At 39.3% G+C, this 18,294-nt stretch overlaps 1 protein-coding gene across 1 annotated transcript; it reads left to right on the top strand.

The window, feature by feature from the left end:
• Positions 1 to 90: 90 nt before the first annotated feature.
• Positions 91 to 7,624, top strand: LOC125650913 (kyphoscoliosis peptidase-like). The gene is made up of 5 exons (XM_048879493.2): positions 91 to 430; positions 2,574 to 2,981; positions 3,233 to 3,381; positions 5,838 to 5,954; positions 6,236 to 7,624. The coding sequence occupies exons 2-5, from the start codon at positions 2,745 to 2,747 to the stop codon at positions 7,548 to 7,550; spliced, it is 1,818 nt and encodes a 605-aa protein (XP_048735450.2). The 5' UTR covers positions 91 to 430; positions 2,574 to 2,744; the 3' UTR covers positions 7,551 to 7,624.
• The last annotated feature ends 10,670 nt before the right edge of the window (positions 7,625 to 18,294 follow it).

Below are 18,294 nucleotides of genomic sequence, written 5' to 3'. Positions count from 1 at the left end.
TGTGTGTGTGTGTGTGTGTGTGTGTGTGTGTGTGTGTGTGTGTGTGATTAAAAGTACACTCCGTTATATGTTGGAGCAAAAGTAATCTTTAAACCTAGACTGCCTTTTCGATATTCACGAGGAGCATTTAAAAATACCGTGTTGAATTATGGCAAAATTTCAATATCGATTCTGTAGTTGGTTTATGCATGTCGATTGATCTAAACAATGAAGGTTATCGCGGCCTGTAGATAAAGTTAAAATTGGGATTAATGTCTGCAAAAAAGTCAGTGAATATAATCCGTTCGTTTCTATATACTCCTTAAACTACTTTGTTTCATCGACACCATTCGAGGGATTTTAAAAACAAGAACCATGCGGAGTGACGGTTGCGAAGCAATTAACGAGAAGGCCAGGCTGCGTGAACGGTCGTAATAATGCCATTTACAAGGTAGAGAAATATTTTATTTACATAAAATCTAAAACCTGTACTCATGGTAGATCCGTTGCTGTATATGAAACACAACGGTAAAGAACTGTATCTAACAAGGATTAAGCTATGTTGTGTAGGATTTTATTTTGGTGGCTAAAAAGTTCAGAAAATATGTCATATTACATGGATTATATTATTTGTAAAAGAAATTGAGCAAAGCGGCACATCCACATGCAAACATTGGTATTCCCAAAATCATTTATTTATCTTACCAGAGGGTGCGTTACGCAAACTTGTTGAAATAAAGGGTCATGTTCAATGATGAAATTAAAAAAGGTCATTTGAAAATGTTGAGAACTACTGGCTCAAAAATAACGAGACGCGTGTGATAATCCCGACACTAAACAACGTCTTGGACCGTGTTGGCAAGCTGTATTGTAGCTCCATCATAGAATGTAGGCTGTAATGCGCAAAGAATGCAGTTGAAGCCCTAGTTGTTTGGGGTTAAGGAGGCGAAATCCTCGGACTTTTGGCTCCAACAAATCATGTATACTCTACTATCTACTTGGCACAGTCCCAACAAACTTCCTTAATTTCACCATTAAGTTGATTAACGGAGACGTGGGTTAGCTGGAAAACTGACAAATTCAAAATGTCTTTACACCGAATTCTAGGGTTTCAGAACTCCCGGAAATAGAATGCATGTTCTAGTAGAGAGCAAATTGATGACGGTTAGTGTGTAGTATTTTGCTCTTCCAGTAGAAGACACCCCCACCCCTCTTCGAAGAGCAGTTTGTTAGATCCAATCAGTGTTGTGATGGTAAATTGACTTAATTCCTTCTCTCCGTTTTCCAGTTCTTCCTGTCTTGTGCAGCTCTTGCTGTTTCAGTCCAGTTTGTAATCCCTAGCTGTTCTCTCTCTCTCTCCACCGTGATGGTAAACAGTGAGGGTAATTGAAATGACTTATACATACAGTGCCTATATGTATATACATTTTTGTACATATCATTATGCACCACTGCTAGTATATACTATTAAACGTCAATACCTATGCCCTTATCACATAATCTGGTATTTTGTATTCACATTTATGCTGATATACTTATTGGTATTTTGTATTCACATTTATGCTGATATACTTATTGGTATTTTGTATTCACATTTATGCTGATATACTTATTGGTATTTTGTATTCACATTTATGCTGATACTTGTTGGTATTTTGTATTGACGTTTATGTTGATACTTGTTGGTATTTTGTATTGACGTTTATGTTGATACTTGGTACTTATTGGGTTTTTTGTATTCACACTTATGCTGATACTTGCGAAGTACACATAAAAATGTACAGAATGAATCAAAAGACTTCGAAATCCCATTTCTCTGAAAAATGTACAGAACGAATCAAAAGACCGCCCGAAATCACATATCTCCGAACTAAGAAAGAAGGAATAATGCTGCGCGGGTTATGGTAATACAGATACATTGTTCAATCACAAAGGCAACCTTATGAACGTATTGGTATGATACTAATTTATCACCACCGCAACAATGTTGCGAGCAATTGATGATTAAAGTGGTCTAATCGAGAATCGGTTTCAAGAATGTCAACAAGAACACCCTGTGCGTTCCAAACTGTTTTTAGAGATTGGATGGAAATGATGTACAGCAATACCCATGTTAAAGACACTGTATGCTTTATACTACTGACAGGACAGGGTAGTGTTTATTTCTGTTTTGCTTTTTGGTCAAAATTAAACAATATTTTACACACTGTACTCACGTCTCTGAATAAGAAAAACAAGTACAATGTATGAAAATAAAGATGAAGATTATATCAATCAGTTAATATTTTCCCAATAAATTATGCTTTTCAAAACGCAATTCGTGTAAAGATGTGAATTTTTCATAACGGAACCAGCACATTGACCATATTTTGACAAATTATATACCCACATATATAAATGAAGTGTACCCTCGGAAAATGTCTTTTTAAATATATTTGTCGGGCCTTTAAAAGTTACCTGCATTCGGACGCAAAACAGAGAAATACATTACTTTGAAACACTGCAACAATGTTTTTAAACATATATCATTTATAAGCAATTATATATCGCTAATGGTTGATTTTATCAAACATTTATTGATTTTTTCCCAACAGTAATAGCACAAATGGGCTGTGGCAACGCAAAACAACAAGCCATAGAACAAGTCCTTCCGGAACAAAGAAAGAAGGGAAAAACTGTGGTCTTTAAGGAACCTCCTGTTGACGTCATAAACTATATCCAGCCAGTACGAATCAGGAATCGGCGCAAATAATTACACTGAAAACATGGGCTGTGGTCAAACCAAGCCGGCAAAGAATGAATCTCAGAGAAAATCTGTTACTTTCAAAGAACCCCCTGTAGATTTCATTGAACCAGATTCAAATACTGCTTTCTTCTCAAACCCGCTACCGGTGCAGACATCAGAAAATAGCTTATACCCTCCACAGCCTCCAAAGACCAAGCGACTGGAGATCATTCCAGACGATGCCATGTTTCATTCTTTAGATGACCATGCATTAAGGGTAAGTATTCTTGTAATAAGAAATAAATCAAGCCAAGATTGGGAAACCTGCAATTAAAGCTTGTTTTAAAAGGTTGGAGTGAGGGCTATGAACATTTTTAGCAGTATCGGCATACCCGATAGCATGCCATTTCATCGATGCGTGTACATGTATAACATGATTACAACACCTTTGGCTCTTATGAATGTTAGATTCAAGTATGAATTTTCATATAGGAAATCTCAACTCTTCAGACCTTTGATCTTTTACAGGCTCCGAGATCAGCAGATTCATCTGTTGAAGCTTTATCCAGGTACCTGACAAAACCAGCCAGAAACCATGTACAGAAATGTCGAGTCTTTTACAGATGGATTACAAACAACATATCGCAAGTCTTACTTTTATTCTTAATTCATTTTATGTACGATAAACTATCAGATTATGAAATTTCATTTGTATCTCTGAAAGATTTTTGTGTCCATGAAATATTTTAACAAAAGGGAATGTTCGTTCTATCCTTTTTTAGATCTAGTTTTTGGTACGTGAGGGCGTATAGACAATGTGTGTTTTCGGAATTCCCATTGTATCTATGTGATGATATTTCCGTCGGTGAGGATGTGTATGTGGTGTTGTCATTAGTGATGATGTTCATATTGTTGTTTTACTGATGTTGTTTTTGTCGGTGATAGATTTAGTTGTAATGTTTATTTGGTGTTGTTGTCATTACTGGTGATGTTCATATTCTTGTTTTATTGATGTTTTTGTTGGTGATAGATTTATCTGTGATGTTTTTGTGGTGATAGATTTATCTGTGATATTTTTGTTGGTGATAGATTTATCTGTGGTGTTTTTGTGGTGATAGATTTATCTGTGATGTTTTTGTGGTGATAGATTTATCTGTGATATTTTTGGTGATAGATTTATCTGTGATTTTTTTGTTGTTGATATATTTATCTGTGATGTTTTTGTGGTGAGGATCTTGGTGGTATTGTTGTTGGTGGTCATGATGTTGGTGTTGGTGATATATCAATTTGCTGATGGTGATGTTGGGGGTTGACTGTATCTTGTTTAACATCCCACTCGAGAATGTTTCACTCGTATGGAGACGTCACCATTGCCATTGAAGGTCTCTAGAATTTGGACCTATGCTCGGCGCTTTCAGCCTTTGACCAGGGAGTGATCTTTATTGCGATACACCTACTTTGACACGGGGCCTCGGTTTTTGCGAACCCACCTAAGGAACCGCCCCATTTAGTCGCCTCTTACGATAATCAAGGGGTACAGGGACCTATTCTAACCCGAATTTTGGTGGTGATGTTTTTGTTGATGGTTTCTTTTTGTCGGTGATGTTGTTGGTATGTTGTTTGTTGGTAATGATGTCGGTGACTTTTTCATTGACCATGATGTGGGTTGATGATGATATTGATGGTGTAGTTTTTATCGGTGATGTTACGTTTGTTAGCGTTGATGGGGATGTAGCTTTCTGGTGTTGTTATTCTTGATTGTTTGCAGCTCATATTCTTAAAGTATGTCCGTCGTCTGTCAATATTTCATATTTTTAACCTCATCTCCATAACACCGAAACCACTATCAATTAAACGTGACATAAAATGTCCTGGGAAATGACGATGAAATTTTCTTCACAAGAAGGATCACTCCTCTCTCATGGAGAGATGATTGTGAAATCGTGAAACTGCGGTGGCGCCATCTGATAAGTTTATTCTTAACAAACTTGATCAGAAACGAAAGAATCACTTATACTTGCTGTGTAGACACAAGTTTCTTCAATAGTCAGTGAGGTGATGATGCTTAAACCCTCATCCCGAAAACAAAACTTAATGCTATGTGTGCCATCTGTCACAACAATATGCAAGCATTCCTATGTACTGTAAATTTTCGTCATATTATGGCCCCTGGTGTCAGATTGAGCCAGAAAGGGGGTCAAACTTTAGGAGTAATATATTGGGTCAAATGCTGGCTGACGTGTTTCATACCGATTGTTAAGCCGTTCTTGGCACACTGATTTTGACTGCGGATAACTCCGTTTACCTAATAAAGATATAGGGCTCACGGCGGGAGTGACCGGTCAACAGGGGATGCTTACTCCTCCTAGGCACCTGATCCCACCTCTGGTGTGTCCAGGGGTCCGTGTTTGCCCAACTATCTATTTTGTATTGCTTATAGAAGTTATGAGATTGATCACTGTTCGTTATCTTCACCTTGCATAAGAAAACGTCTTTAAAAATCTTTTCCGGAACAGTCAACTCTCCTCATTCCTTGGAGTTGGGATGGAGCCATAGTATAGGTTTCTTACAACTCCTACAAAGCATTAGATATGAAACAATCAAAAACAAGATGTGTACGTCTGAAGAACAAGGTTACAACTGTGAAATCTTAATAATAGTATACAGTCATCCTCGTGCACTGCACATTCCATTTTACTTAACCATTCCAATAGATGTTCAGTGGCTGATTTTACCTTATTGCTAGGTGACTATTTTTCATGCGACGCATATCTGTATCAGCAAGGTGACTCAAGTGAAAGTTGTGGCTTATGAGCCTCTTGAAATGGCTTTTGAAAATCATGACTCCAATTGTTTCCTAGTTAAACATATCAACATCTGCACTGTCATTTCAAGTATCACTGTGATACAGATCATATCTAGATATAACGGTTCATGAATGTTGATTTCATCTCATCTCTAAGATTCAATATTAATGAAAGTTTTAAAAATCTACATTCTTAATGTTTTGACACCATGTACGTTATAGACAACAAACAAAAAATATCACACATACACGCGCGCGTGCACGCGCGCGCGCGCGAGGGCTTTTTGTGTTGAATTATGATAATCATATTTTCTTTCTTCCATACAGATATGACACGGCAGCATTATTTCAAGGTAAAAAGAAGCCCCTTGATGCTGAGTCAGTTCTTAAACTGAAAACGTCTGTTTGCATAGGTTACGCCAATCTTTTCAGTGCTTTGTGTAGGTGCGTGATGCTGTAATCTGCTAATACTTATAAGTTCTTCAATGAATCGCAATACACTTTCATTATTTAATTGTGTTTTCTTTTATTTCTAAAACAAGTTTTTGCTTCTGTAACCGTTCTTTATCATTTTTCGCATTTTAATTATAGATAACACTCGCTGCAGTTTTATTCACGAAATCGCACACTTGTTTTATATTTTTGTTGCACGCTATTTTCAAGCACTTTATTTCTCAAAGTATTCACTTTGTTTTGTACAAAGTAGATCATTTCACTGATTGCAGGTGTTCTGAGGTTACAGTGCAAACGATATTCGGATACGCAAAAGGCTATAACTACAACCCAGAAATTCGATTTGAATACGGCCACGCTACAAGTCATGCATGGAACGCAGTACACGTGGACGGAGAATGGCGCTTTGTCGAATGTACCTGGGGAGCGGGCAATTGTGATGAATTTAAGAAGTTCCACTTCGATTACCATGACCATTTTTTCTTCATGGATCCCGATCTTTTTGTTTTAACTCATTTTCCTTATGATCTGGATATCAAAATGGCACTAACATGGCAGCTCCTGACGGAACCCTGGTCACTGGATAAATTCAATTCGTATATAAAACCTTCTATGAAATCCATTGAGTGGGGTATAGAGTTTGTTTCACATCACTCGAGTATTGTATTCACAAATGCTGAATCAGTTATTGAATTAAGAAGTAACCGAACAAAGCTAGCGGTCCTCCACGGAGAGCTTATTCCAGAGAAAGGACAAAACAACAAGCCATATACCTATGCATACAAAAGCGGATCAAATGAATATAAGGTGATCGTTCGACCACCTTCTGTTGGAAAATTTACACTTCGCATCTTGGCTAACATTAAGGACGAGGACGAAGCATTCACACTGGTCTCGTATGTTATCAAATGTGTGAGTACACAGGGACTCGTTCGTTCTTTTCCATACCACTGGAGACTCTGGGGGCCTTCCGAGAGTTGTAAAAATCACGGGCTGATTTATAAAAAGGGATCCTGTCCCTTCATCATGACAGAAAGTGGCGAAGTAGAAATAAAATTACCTGTAGAAAAAGAAATAGAAGCTTCATGCAGACTGAGTCATGCTGAAAATCTTGTAAGAGAAAGTGACGATTACGTCATGACGGAGATTAACGGTGGGTTTTTACTTGCTCGAGCAAGGCTTCCTAAGGAAGGTCATTATAAACTGGAGATCATGGTAAGGTTGGATGATGAAAACTATAAAACGATGTTGACGTACCTCCTTGAATCGAAACAAACGCTTCCGATGATCCACAAACTCCCAAAATGTTACAGAGCAGCCCGGGAGTTCCAGTGTCTTCTGCTTGAACCACTGACGTATGAACTACCAAGAAACACAAAGATGCGCATAAGATTAAAATGTCCACAAGATTTGAGTCTAGTACTCAAGAAACAAAGTATTAAAGTGGAAAGGACTCACGAGGTTTGGGACTTCCTTTCTACTACCCCTAGTGCTGGTGAAAAATTTTGCATTTCAGGAAAACTACAAAATGATTATAGTAATACTCGGTCAACATACAAAGGGTTATATGAATTTTCTATAATATAAAAATGTTGTATCAGTTTACATTACTTTCGCAATACTCATACTTAACTGAGAGCAATAAAAAGTAAATACATGTAGCGATCTTCACCAGTTTATATAGGATCAAACAACAGTCAATATTTGGAACTTTCTAATCATTGTCATATGATGAAAGATGGAACATGCATTCCCCTATCGTCACGGGGCGCTATTGTTTCTAAGAAATGTGTATTCCTTGTGACAAGACCTTTCCGTGGGTACCAATATTTTTTACCCCGTGACCTTGACCTTGGAGTTTGGCCTACTTTTTGAAAACTTTAACCTTGCTAATAACTTTTGAACAATAAGTGATAGAGCTTTGATATGTCACATGGGTATTCCTTGTGACAAGACCTTTCCGTGGGTACCAACATTTTTGACCCCGTGACCTTGACATTTGACCTACTTTTTGAAAACTTTAACCTTGCAAATATCTTTTGAACAGTAAGTGATAGAGCTTTGATATTTCACATGAGTATTCCTTGTTACAAGATCTTTCCGTTGGTATTGATCCTTTTGACCTTGACATTTGACCTACTTTAATTTTTTTTTTTACATTGGTCATAACTTCTAAATGGTAAATATTAGAGCTTTTATATTGTACATGAGAATTTCTTTTGACAAGATCTTTCTACTGGTACCAAGATATTTGCCCTTGTGACCTTGGCCATCTTCGGAATTGGCCATTATCGGGGACATTTGTGTTTCACAAACACATCTCGTTAGATGATGTTTGTGCATGTCCTTTCTCAGTCTGTCATTTTCACTTTCGAGAGCCACCTGCTTAATACAAAATTTTGGGGGCGTTAAAGAAATTGGTGAAGGAAATTGTGTTACAAGAAAAATTAAATATTTAAAAAGTTGAAACTGTAGTGTGATTACTTTAAACATCAGCGTTTGTACTTTGTAGACCATTAGGTTGGGAACATGCAAAAATAGATGTGAAATCTGCTGTTTTCAAAGGGCCAAAGGTTACAAGACTACAATTTGTCCAGTCGTATTCTAAAGCAATATCTCATTTCGGTGTCGAAATTTTTTGTTGTAAAATTGTGATTTACTATTTCAATGACAGATAAAAAGGTATATAAACTTTTACTATTAGTATTTGTGTTAGAAAACCTACATTGTCTTCAAGTGCAAAAAAATTATTTCTGTATAATGTTATTCATGTATAATGAATATAACTGAAATCTTTATTTTGATAAAATCTTAAACTTAGTTTTAATTTTATAAATGATTATGGCTAAAGTTAAATACAGAACTGTCATGATAGGACATTTTTACAAAGAAAATGAAAAAAAATTGAGATTTAGAGCTAATATTGCTTTAACAACGCTACACATGTACACGCACGTGGCATCGCAGGCTCCCTTATATCATTATAGCTGGTACTCAAAACATTTTCAGCAAAACATTTTTTTTTTCAAGTGACGCATTCAAGATTTAATCAATCAAATAATACCAGGTGTTTTTTTTGTTTTTTTTTTTGGTTTTGTTTTTAATTTTACGGTAGAAATTGAAAAGGTATCAAAACCAGACATCTAAGATCTGTAGACCTGAGATTAAGGGAAGGCGTGGTGGATTTGAAGGCCAATAAGCTACACTTAAGCCTAAGCGCAGGTATCTGAATTCTAATCAATAAATAGAGAATGAAAAAACTCCACCAATATATATATATATAAATACACCAGGTGTGCAACGACATTTTGCCCCCTTCCTCGATTCGAATCCGATTTTATTACTAAATTCGCCCAAACAAACCTATTCTCCGACATGGTTAAGCTCAGAAATGATTTTCCTTCTCATCCGTCGCTTCAGAGGTCAACACTCCCTCACAACAATCCAACAACGGACATATTTTAACAATATTTTGAACATTTCCAACAAGACTTGACTACCATGCCCATCTTATCACCCTGCGTTATTTTCATTTTCAAGCATTTCGTCAAAATAAAGACTATTATGAATCCCAATTTAGTAAGAAAATGAATGTCTTTCTATATTCTTGTACGTGACACAATATCATGGTTCTTTCTCAAATTATTGCAAACCTTGAATTCAGCTCATGAAGCAAACACCTGTGCGACTTTTCTTAGGTACTCATATATTAAACACGAATCTTTGAAATAAGTAACTACTTTTATTCGAAGTATGGGCATATTCTGTTTCTTAATACGTCTGTGCCTTCCGTGCGATATATGTTAGACAAAGAAAACTTTCATTTGTGTTGTTTTTGAGAAAAATAAATAGACCGAACGCTTCAACAATCTGGAACTCGTGCGTTACTGAATCTTTTCACAATGGTCCACGGTGTATAAACAATACAAAATACAGAGTTGGGTAAACACGGACCCCTGGATATACCAGATATGGGATCAGGTGCCTAGGAGCATCCCCTTTCGACCAATCACACCCACCGTGAGCCCTATATCTCGATCAGATAAACGGAGTTATCCGTAGTCAAAATCAGTGTGCCATGAACGGCCTAACAATCGGTATTGCTTCGTCCGTACTAACTTATAAATGATGATGGCGCTGTGAGCGCGGAGAGATCACTAATGCACGTATTAACTGAACGACATTTAATTCATCCACACAAAAATCAGTTACATCACAATCTACCTGATACTTTCGGAAGGTCGGTGGTCTCTTCCCTGGAACATTGTATCTGGGTTCTCTCTTCCACCAATAAAAACTGGGCGCCACCATATAACTGAAAAATTGTTGAGTGTGGCGGAAAACATCAATCAATCAATCAATCAATCAATCGATCAATCGATCAATCAATCTACCTGAAGATGTCACATAATACACCAGACTGATACACATGTACAAAGAGGGATAACTCTAATTTCGTAACAGGTATGAAATACGTCAGACAGCATTTGATCCAATGGCAAGTTGTATTGGCAAACAAGATCGTTATAATGACCATAGAATTTGCGAAATGCTGACTTTAAACAAGACTATTGAAACCCCTGCACCATCAACTTATTTGTCAGTAGCCTGCCTCGATTTAAAAACTGACCATACGCAGAACAAGCTCTTGCGTATCGAATCAGTTGAGATATATACACACCATATGCAGGTGAGAATATTGCTACATAAATATGAAAAGTTGACGATATAATTGTGCATGTAACTATCCCAGGCGGTGCAACTCCCAGCTACACTGTCAGTACTCTGATTTATACATGTTCGTTTACAAAATTTCTCCATAAACGAATTTATTTTGAATGACAGATGGGCAATGGCATCATATTTTAATCCCATACGAGGACTATTCTGAAAACAAATTTGATTTTTATCATGCATTCCAAATTTTTTTTTAGCTCACCTTAGCTGAAAGCTCAAGTGGTCTTTTCTGATCACCTGCTATCCGTCATCTATTCGTCTGTAACCTTTCAACATTTTCGACTTCTTCCCCAGATCCACTGGACCAATTTCAACTAATATTTGCCAAAAAAACATTCTTAGATTAGATTTGTTTAAATGAAGGACCATAGGGCTTCTACAAGGGGAGATAATGATTACATTATGAATTTTTAATTGCTACCTTTGATTTTTTTTCTGAATCAAAGTGCTGGTATAATGATAGCTTTGATTATTGCTAAAAACTGCTGCTCAGGTGAGCGATGTAGCTCATGGGTCTCTTGTTACTTTTAATTTCATTTAAACATTTTCAGAAATTGTGTGATAAAATCATTCAAATGTTACATCGTAAAACTGCAGTCCTGCACCTACATTCAAATGCGTTTCTCTCTAATTTGTGGATTTTATTTTGGTAAAATGAAAATGCGACTATTCTTGAATGTTTCAATTTTTCAAACTCATTTTTAGAATGCAACTGGAAATCCTAGAAATATCAATCTAAAGGTGAATATATGAGATTCATTAATTTCCCTCTAATCTCTCCAGCTAAAATGCATGTAGTGGCAGATTTAGGGGGGGTGGGGGTCGGAACCCACCCATCCCCGCTCTTCTTTTTCTTAATAGTGATAAATATGCATCAAGGCAAGAAGGAACCAGAATTTCAGTCTGAACTGCATTAAAATGAATTATTTTGAATCAATAAGTCAAGTTTATTCTTTTTGTTTAATTTCTATAAGGAATGTGGTGACTATAAATGAAAGGAAGAAGGAACAAGAATTTCAGTCGAAAATGCATTTAAATGCACCATTTTGAATCAATCTTTTTAAAAATTTCCCGGGAGAGGCCCCCTGAACCCCCCCTCCCCCAATGTGAGGATATTAACCCCTTCCATGCCCTCTCCCTTCGACTCTCAAAACAGTAAGGTCTAGACCCGCCACTGGCACGTATAGTTAAAATGCCTTTAGTATTTAAAAATTAAAAATTTTGTCTTTATTCAGAATGAAATTAAACACGTATATAGAAAGACCACAGGTTAACTAACAAAATCGTTTATTTTGTAAACCAGGTTGCATGGTTTCAGGATGTGTACGGGGGGGGGGGGGGGGGGTCGCAAATGGTAAATGGTCTAGGAGAGCTAATGTTTATGATGCCTAAAATCTCATACTTGGTCCTTTTGATGTTAGATGAAAACTGAATAAATAAAACGATAGGGTGATCAAGATGCTGCCTACCCGAGTGATACTTTTGGTAAAAGACTTTGCTGAAAGGGTGACGTAAATGCCGTCTATTTATCTGCCAAAATGTATTGATATGTTAAACCCTTAATGCTTTTGTAAAGAGGTTATAATGCAGTCTACTTAATATTTCAATTGTAAAGGCTTTGGGGGCATTATGCAAATGAGAGCCTTTCAGACAGGTCCATGCATGGGCTCAGGCGACCGTAAAGGTCCGTGGGCCTAGCTCTTGTTAATTCAAGATATCGATACAATTAAGACTGCAAAACATCGTTGAATATAAAGATTTATTTTGATACATTGTGCGTGGGCTTACTCTTTGTTTCCCATAAAATGCTTTTTATGAATTCAATTTTTTTTTTATAATATCGTATGTTTTATATATACTTTCTCAGTAATACCCTAAAGCATATCTCTAAAATATGTCTCTATGAAAATACATGTATCTACATTCAAATTATCGACAACATACACTGTTCTCATCTTCGCTAGCCAAGGGTTTACGACCCGCTCTGCTTCTCTACAAACCCTTGGCAGATTTAGTGCGATTTTCGCAGCCTCAACTTTCAGCATATGATTGGACGCAGGGAAAGTCCACTGCTCAATCAGAGAACATGTTACGTTAGATCACGTGCAAAACAACTGTCACTCGGCCGTGTATCAAATAAATGATGCCACGTGCGCAGTTCAGACTCGTATCTGCGTACAGAAGTGCATTTTATTTACTACAGTACCGTACCACAAGTTTACTGTAATATTAAACATTTCTTGCAATTCGTTGTTTTATGTTCTATCTATCCCAGATTTAGACAGTTGCGTCAGAGCTATTTTCCTCAATTGGAATTCACCTTACACACGTGGGGTTATCTTTAGACGTAGACTCAACGACTACATATATTTCATGGGTTCACACATGATAATATTCTCAATGATTTCTTTTTCAATTAAGTATGCAATTAAGAGATGATTAAATTTATTGTTATTTTGAATGATTTGCATACCACATTGCGTTACTCTCTGTGCGCAGCCATTTCTAAACAACTTTTAAACTTTAGCTGAAACACGCATTTTCATTGGATAAGCATGATGTAATCCAAACAGGGTTGTTTTCTCCATCCGCTAGAGGGCGCCACTGAAAGCTACGAAAATCGCACTAAATCTGCCAAGGGTTTGTAGAGAAGCGGAGCGGATCGTAAACCCTTGGCTAGCGAAGATGACACTGATCTATGCAATATCAATATTTGTTGTACAAAGCCCGACCGACTTTCCATAATATCTTTTCTAAAGTCAAAATAAAAAACGCGAGTTCGGTAACCCTGCTATGGGGGAAGATCCCCCCTAGGGAAAGGCTACTATATAGCCACTTTCGGGGGAAAGCTACTGAAGCGGAAAGCTGTATTTCTTATGTTATCTTTATTGCGAGAGTTATCGCCCTTGTCATTTTAATTGCTTATTAGACATACTCAAATAAATATTTCATGATGGTTAGTTTTGAATTAAAGTACATACAATTATAATCATTGTGTGTTTCTATAGTAGATTCTATAAAGATTAGCCAGTTTGGGTATGATTAGTATTTTGTTTTAATTGATAAGTAATTATACACTACGGATCATTATGGTACTGCGGATATATAGGATTCTTCTATACGATGGGTGTGGGGAGAACGGTTCTAGAGGTAAAACTCGACAAACCCTGTAAGGTACGTATAAGTGTGCGGACTTCCATACTTATATTGTACGTCTTAGTAATAAGTGTGCGGTCATCCCTCCTTATTACTGCCAGAATGTGTGGTCAATCCCTGCTCTGGATTTGGCATCCCTGCTTGTTGCTGCGCAAGATCAGGTGTGAGGACATCCCTGCCTGTCTTGTGGTAGAGCTCTGGTGTGCGGACATCCCTGCCAGTGTCTCTGATTAGAACCGGTATTTATATAGTGATAGGTGTGCGGTCAACCCTGCCTATCACTGCGCAAGGGCAGGTGTGCGGACATCCCTGCTTGTCCTTGTGGAAGTGCGCTGGTGTGTGGAAATCCCTGTCAGTGCACTTGTTCGCTATCAGTCAATAGATCCTATATAGGCGCAGTACAACTGATTAAGTCTGCGCATTGTTCATATTGCAGCATCTCAGGGCTATCCGTTTCTATCACGGGTACGAGCGCGCGGGGGTTCACAGGCAGTAACCTCCCTTGCACGTTACATAAAATTTGGTGGCAGCGGTGGGATAGCTTGAGATAGCTGCACGATGGACGACATAGACAAGGAGCTTTCCATGATAGAAGAGAAGCTCGCGGAGCTGAAAGAGGAGAGCATAAGGAATAAGAGTTTCCAGTCGTCAACGCCTGTCACAACGCGCATGAAAGACAAAGTGAGAGACTCTGGCGTTGGTGCGTCCCGTTTCTCAGGAGTAATTCAACAGACAGAAGAAAAGTCACCAACCCTTGACAGTGCGCCAGCCAAGCATGCGCACACCCTTACAGAAAAGTCTGCTGAGCAAACTCTCATGGACATGTATAGAGACGCTGGAGCACGACCCCGCGTTTACAGTGGTCGAGAATCTACTCCCAAAGTTGATCTGTACCAGGAAAAAGGAGAGGCTGCGCGTAACGATAAAACTAGACTTAGATTTCCTCCCGAAGAACCTTACAGAGACGACCAAGACGATTCTCTTCTCCCTGGGATAACTAGAAGGAGATCCAGAGTAAGATTCACCAGTCCCCATAGTGATGACAATGCGTTGGCGGATTTTCCAGTATCGAGGCAAACGATCAAGCCAGCAACGTATGATGGCAGTGGTCCATGGTTAGATTACCACGCGCATTTTGAAGCCTGTGCAGAGATAAGTGGATGGAAATACAACCAGAAGGGATTGTATTTAGCAGTTTCCCTTCGAGGTAGTGCACAGGGTGTATTGGGTAACATGCCAAAGGGGGCAAAGCCCGATTATCAGACACTTGTAAAAGCCCTGGAAGACCGATTTGCACCTCCAAGTCAAACAGAGCTATACAGGGTGCAGATGCGTGAACGTCGCCAGAGGGCAGGGAAGTCTCTTCCGGAATTGGGACAAGCCATTCGTCGACTTGCCAATTTAGCCTACCCTACTGCGTCAGCTGAGATCAGGGAGACACTGTCCAAAGACTAATTCGTGGACGCACTAGTTGACTCGGAAATGCGCATCCGCATTAAACAGGCACGTCCTAAAAACCTTAATGACGCTATTCAGTTGGCTGTCGAATTAGAAGCTTACAACAGAGCTGAGAAAAAGAACTATGCTCGTACCACCACCATTGAACCCATGGATGGGAAAACAGCCTTGATGTTTGAAGAATTATGTGCAAAGTTTGAGACATTACAGAGAGAGATGAGGGAACTAAAAGCACAACGAAATGAAGGTTCTCCCCAATCAAGGCAAATGGAATCAAATCCAACATTTGGGACACAGAAAATATGCTACTTTGGTCGAAAGCCAGGGCATATGTGCAAAGATTGTAGAGCGTATCAGGCGCAAAGGAAAGCTAAGAATCCATTTAAGTCCCCTACTACGGAACGCCAACAAAATCATGGTGGGAGAACTAAGGACTTCGACACCAAGGCTTCTAGCAGAAGTATCAAGACCGGCGAGAACTCTTCCATAGGAGCAAGTCCAGTCGGATTAGAAGCTGGTCTGTTCATTGAAATGGACATCTGTGGTGTGAAGGCGAAGCTATTAGTGGATACGGGTGCAACAGTGAGTCTAATCTCCACTGAACTGCTGGGTAGAATTCCAGAGGAAGACCGACCTAGATTGAGCTCGCTCAGTCGAGATATACTGGATGCTGGTGGCAATTGTCTCCAGATAAGTGGCACGGGAACCTTTCCAGCACAGATAGGTGCCTTCTCTTGTACACTGGATGGTGTGGTTGCAGAACTGAGCAATGATGGAATCATTGGCCTTGATTTCATGGAAGAAAATGAATGCACGATTGATGTGACGAAGAAGAAAATGTGCATCAGAGGAAAACAATATAACCTTATAAAAGAAGGGAGCTATGGGTGCTACCGAATTGTAGCGCTAAACACTGTGACAATACCAACAAATCAAGAGGTAGTCATAAAGGGGAGAGTATGTGCACCAGAGGGTGAAAGCATCCCGCTGATTCATGGTCTGGTGGAGCCGAATGAAAAGTTTGTGTCCACAGGTACACTGGTAGGAAGGACCTTAGTCAAAGCAGATAGTGTGGTACCAATTCGAGTATTAAATATGGGGCCAGAAAGTCGAACCATTTACAGTGGCACTCATATTGCTGAAATGTCGTCCGTCTGCGCGGTCCAGGCAGAGAGAAAGACAAAGAATAGTTCTTTGTTGCATGAAAAACTTGAAGATCTCTTAAGGCGCAGTAGCACTGACCTCACAGAGGATCAGAAATCCAAAGTGCGGGAGTTTCTGCAACAATATTCTCATGCGTTTGCACTAAGTAACTCTGATCTGGGTGCGACGAACGTGGTTGAGCATGAGATAGATGTTGGCAACGCACACCCCATTAAGGAACCCTTGCGGCGCGTTCCTTACCATGCTGCCGAGGAAATAGATAAACATGTAAATGATATGCTGAAGGATGGAGTCATAGAGCGCTCTTCCAGCCCATGGGCAGCAGGGGTGGTCTTGGTACGAAAGAAAGATGGTAGTACTCGTTTCTGTGTTGATTACCGGAAATTGAATGGATTGACCATAAAAGACGCCTACCCATTGCCGCGTATCGATGATTCCCTGGACAGTCTTTCCGGTAATGCATGGTTTTCAACACTGGACTTATGTTCGGGATGCTGGCAGGTGTCCGTGAAGGAAGAAGACCGACCCAAGACAGCATTTGTTACACGCAAAGGCCTTTTTCAATTCCGTAAGATGCCATTTGGACTGAGTTGCGCACCGGCTACTTTCCAAAGGTTAATGGAGATCGTCATGGCTGGTCTTCAATGGGAGATTTGTCTAATCTATCTAGACGATGTAATTGTTGTAGGGAAAACATTTGAAGACATGATTGAAAACCTATCGAAGGTGTTTGACCGCATTGTTGATGCCGGACTAAAATTGAAACCAAAGAAATGTGTCCTCTTTTCACGCAGAGTACTTTACTTGGGCCATATTATCACTGAAGACGGAATCTCAACCGATCCTGAGAAGGTAGAAGCTGTCAGGAATTGGCCAGAGCCCTGTAATGTATCTGAGGTCCGCTCGTTCCTAGGTATCTGCGGGTACTACAGGAGGTTTATAGAAAAATTTGCCGAAAAAGCAAAACCCTTAAGTAAACTGACGGAGAAGGGCAACGCACTAATCTGGACGCAAGAGTGTCAAGATGCTTTCACCAGCCTCAAAACGCATTTGTGTAATGCGCCGATTTTAGCCATGCCAGATTTCAAACAGCCTTTTATTCTGGACACAGACGCCAGCAATGTCGCAATAGGAGCTGTCCTGTCACAGTGCATAGATGGAAAAGAACGCCCTATTGCATATGCCAGTCGAACTTTAACTAAAGCTGAGAGACAGTATTGTGTTACCAGAAAGGAACTTCTCGCAGTTGTGCACTTTTGTAAACACTTCAAACACTACCTATACGGTAAACGTTTTACAGTGCGCACTGACCATGGATCCTTACGCTGGCTATTAAACTTCAAAAGCCCAGAGGGTCAAGTTGCACGCTGGATAGAGACTCTAAGTGTGTTTGACATGATGATTGAACATCCCCCGGGTACCCAACATCGTAACGCAGATGCTCTGAGTCGCATTCCATGCAAGCAATGTGGGTTTACGACGGACTGGGACAAACAAAGCCCTGGTGAGGTTGTTGCGCATGTTACCAAGGATGACTTAGGATCTTTACGCAGTCTTCAGGATGCTGATGCACAGATCAAGCGGGTGAAAGACTGGGTATTGGCGAACAAGCGACCGGAGTTCTCCGAAATAAGTAGCGAGGACAGAGTAATGAAATCCTTGTGGTCACAATTCAATTCTTTGGAAATGATGGAAGGCATACTATACCGAAGATGGGAAAGTCCAGAAAAGTTAAAGAAAATGCAGGCCATACTCCCAATGTCGGAAAGGCGAACAGCACTTATGATGAGCCACGACAAGTCATCAGGACACCTCG

This window comes from Ostrea edulis, chromosome 5 (genome assembly GCF_947568905.1).
Source record: "Ostrea edulis chromosome 5, xbOstEdul1.1, whole genome shotgun sequence".
In the NCBI taxonomy this organism is placed as follows: domain Eukaryota; kingdom Metazoa; phylum Mollusca; class Bivalvia; order Ostreida; family Ostreidae; genus Ostrea; species Ostrea edulis.
Note: the sequence above shows the minus strand (reverse complement) of the source record. Positions and strands in the feature narration are given on the sequence as shown.

Bases quoted from the DNA above. Each gene is read 5' to 3' on its own strand.
- LOC125650913 (XM_048879493.2), top strand. From the start codon at position 2,745: ATGGGCTGTGGTCAAACCAAGCCGGCAAAGAATGAATCTCAGAGAAAA. The intron at 3,382-5,837 runs GTACGATAAACT...TCTTCCATACAG, and splicing joins TTATTCTTAATTCATTTTAT to ATATGACACGGCAGCATTAT. The intron at 5,955-6,235 runs GTGCGTGATGCT...CACTGATTGCAG, and splicing joins CTTTTCAGTGCTTTGTGTAG to GTGTTCTGAGGTTACAGTGC.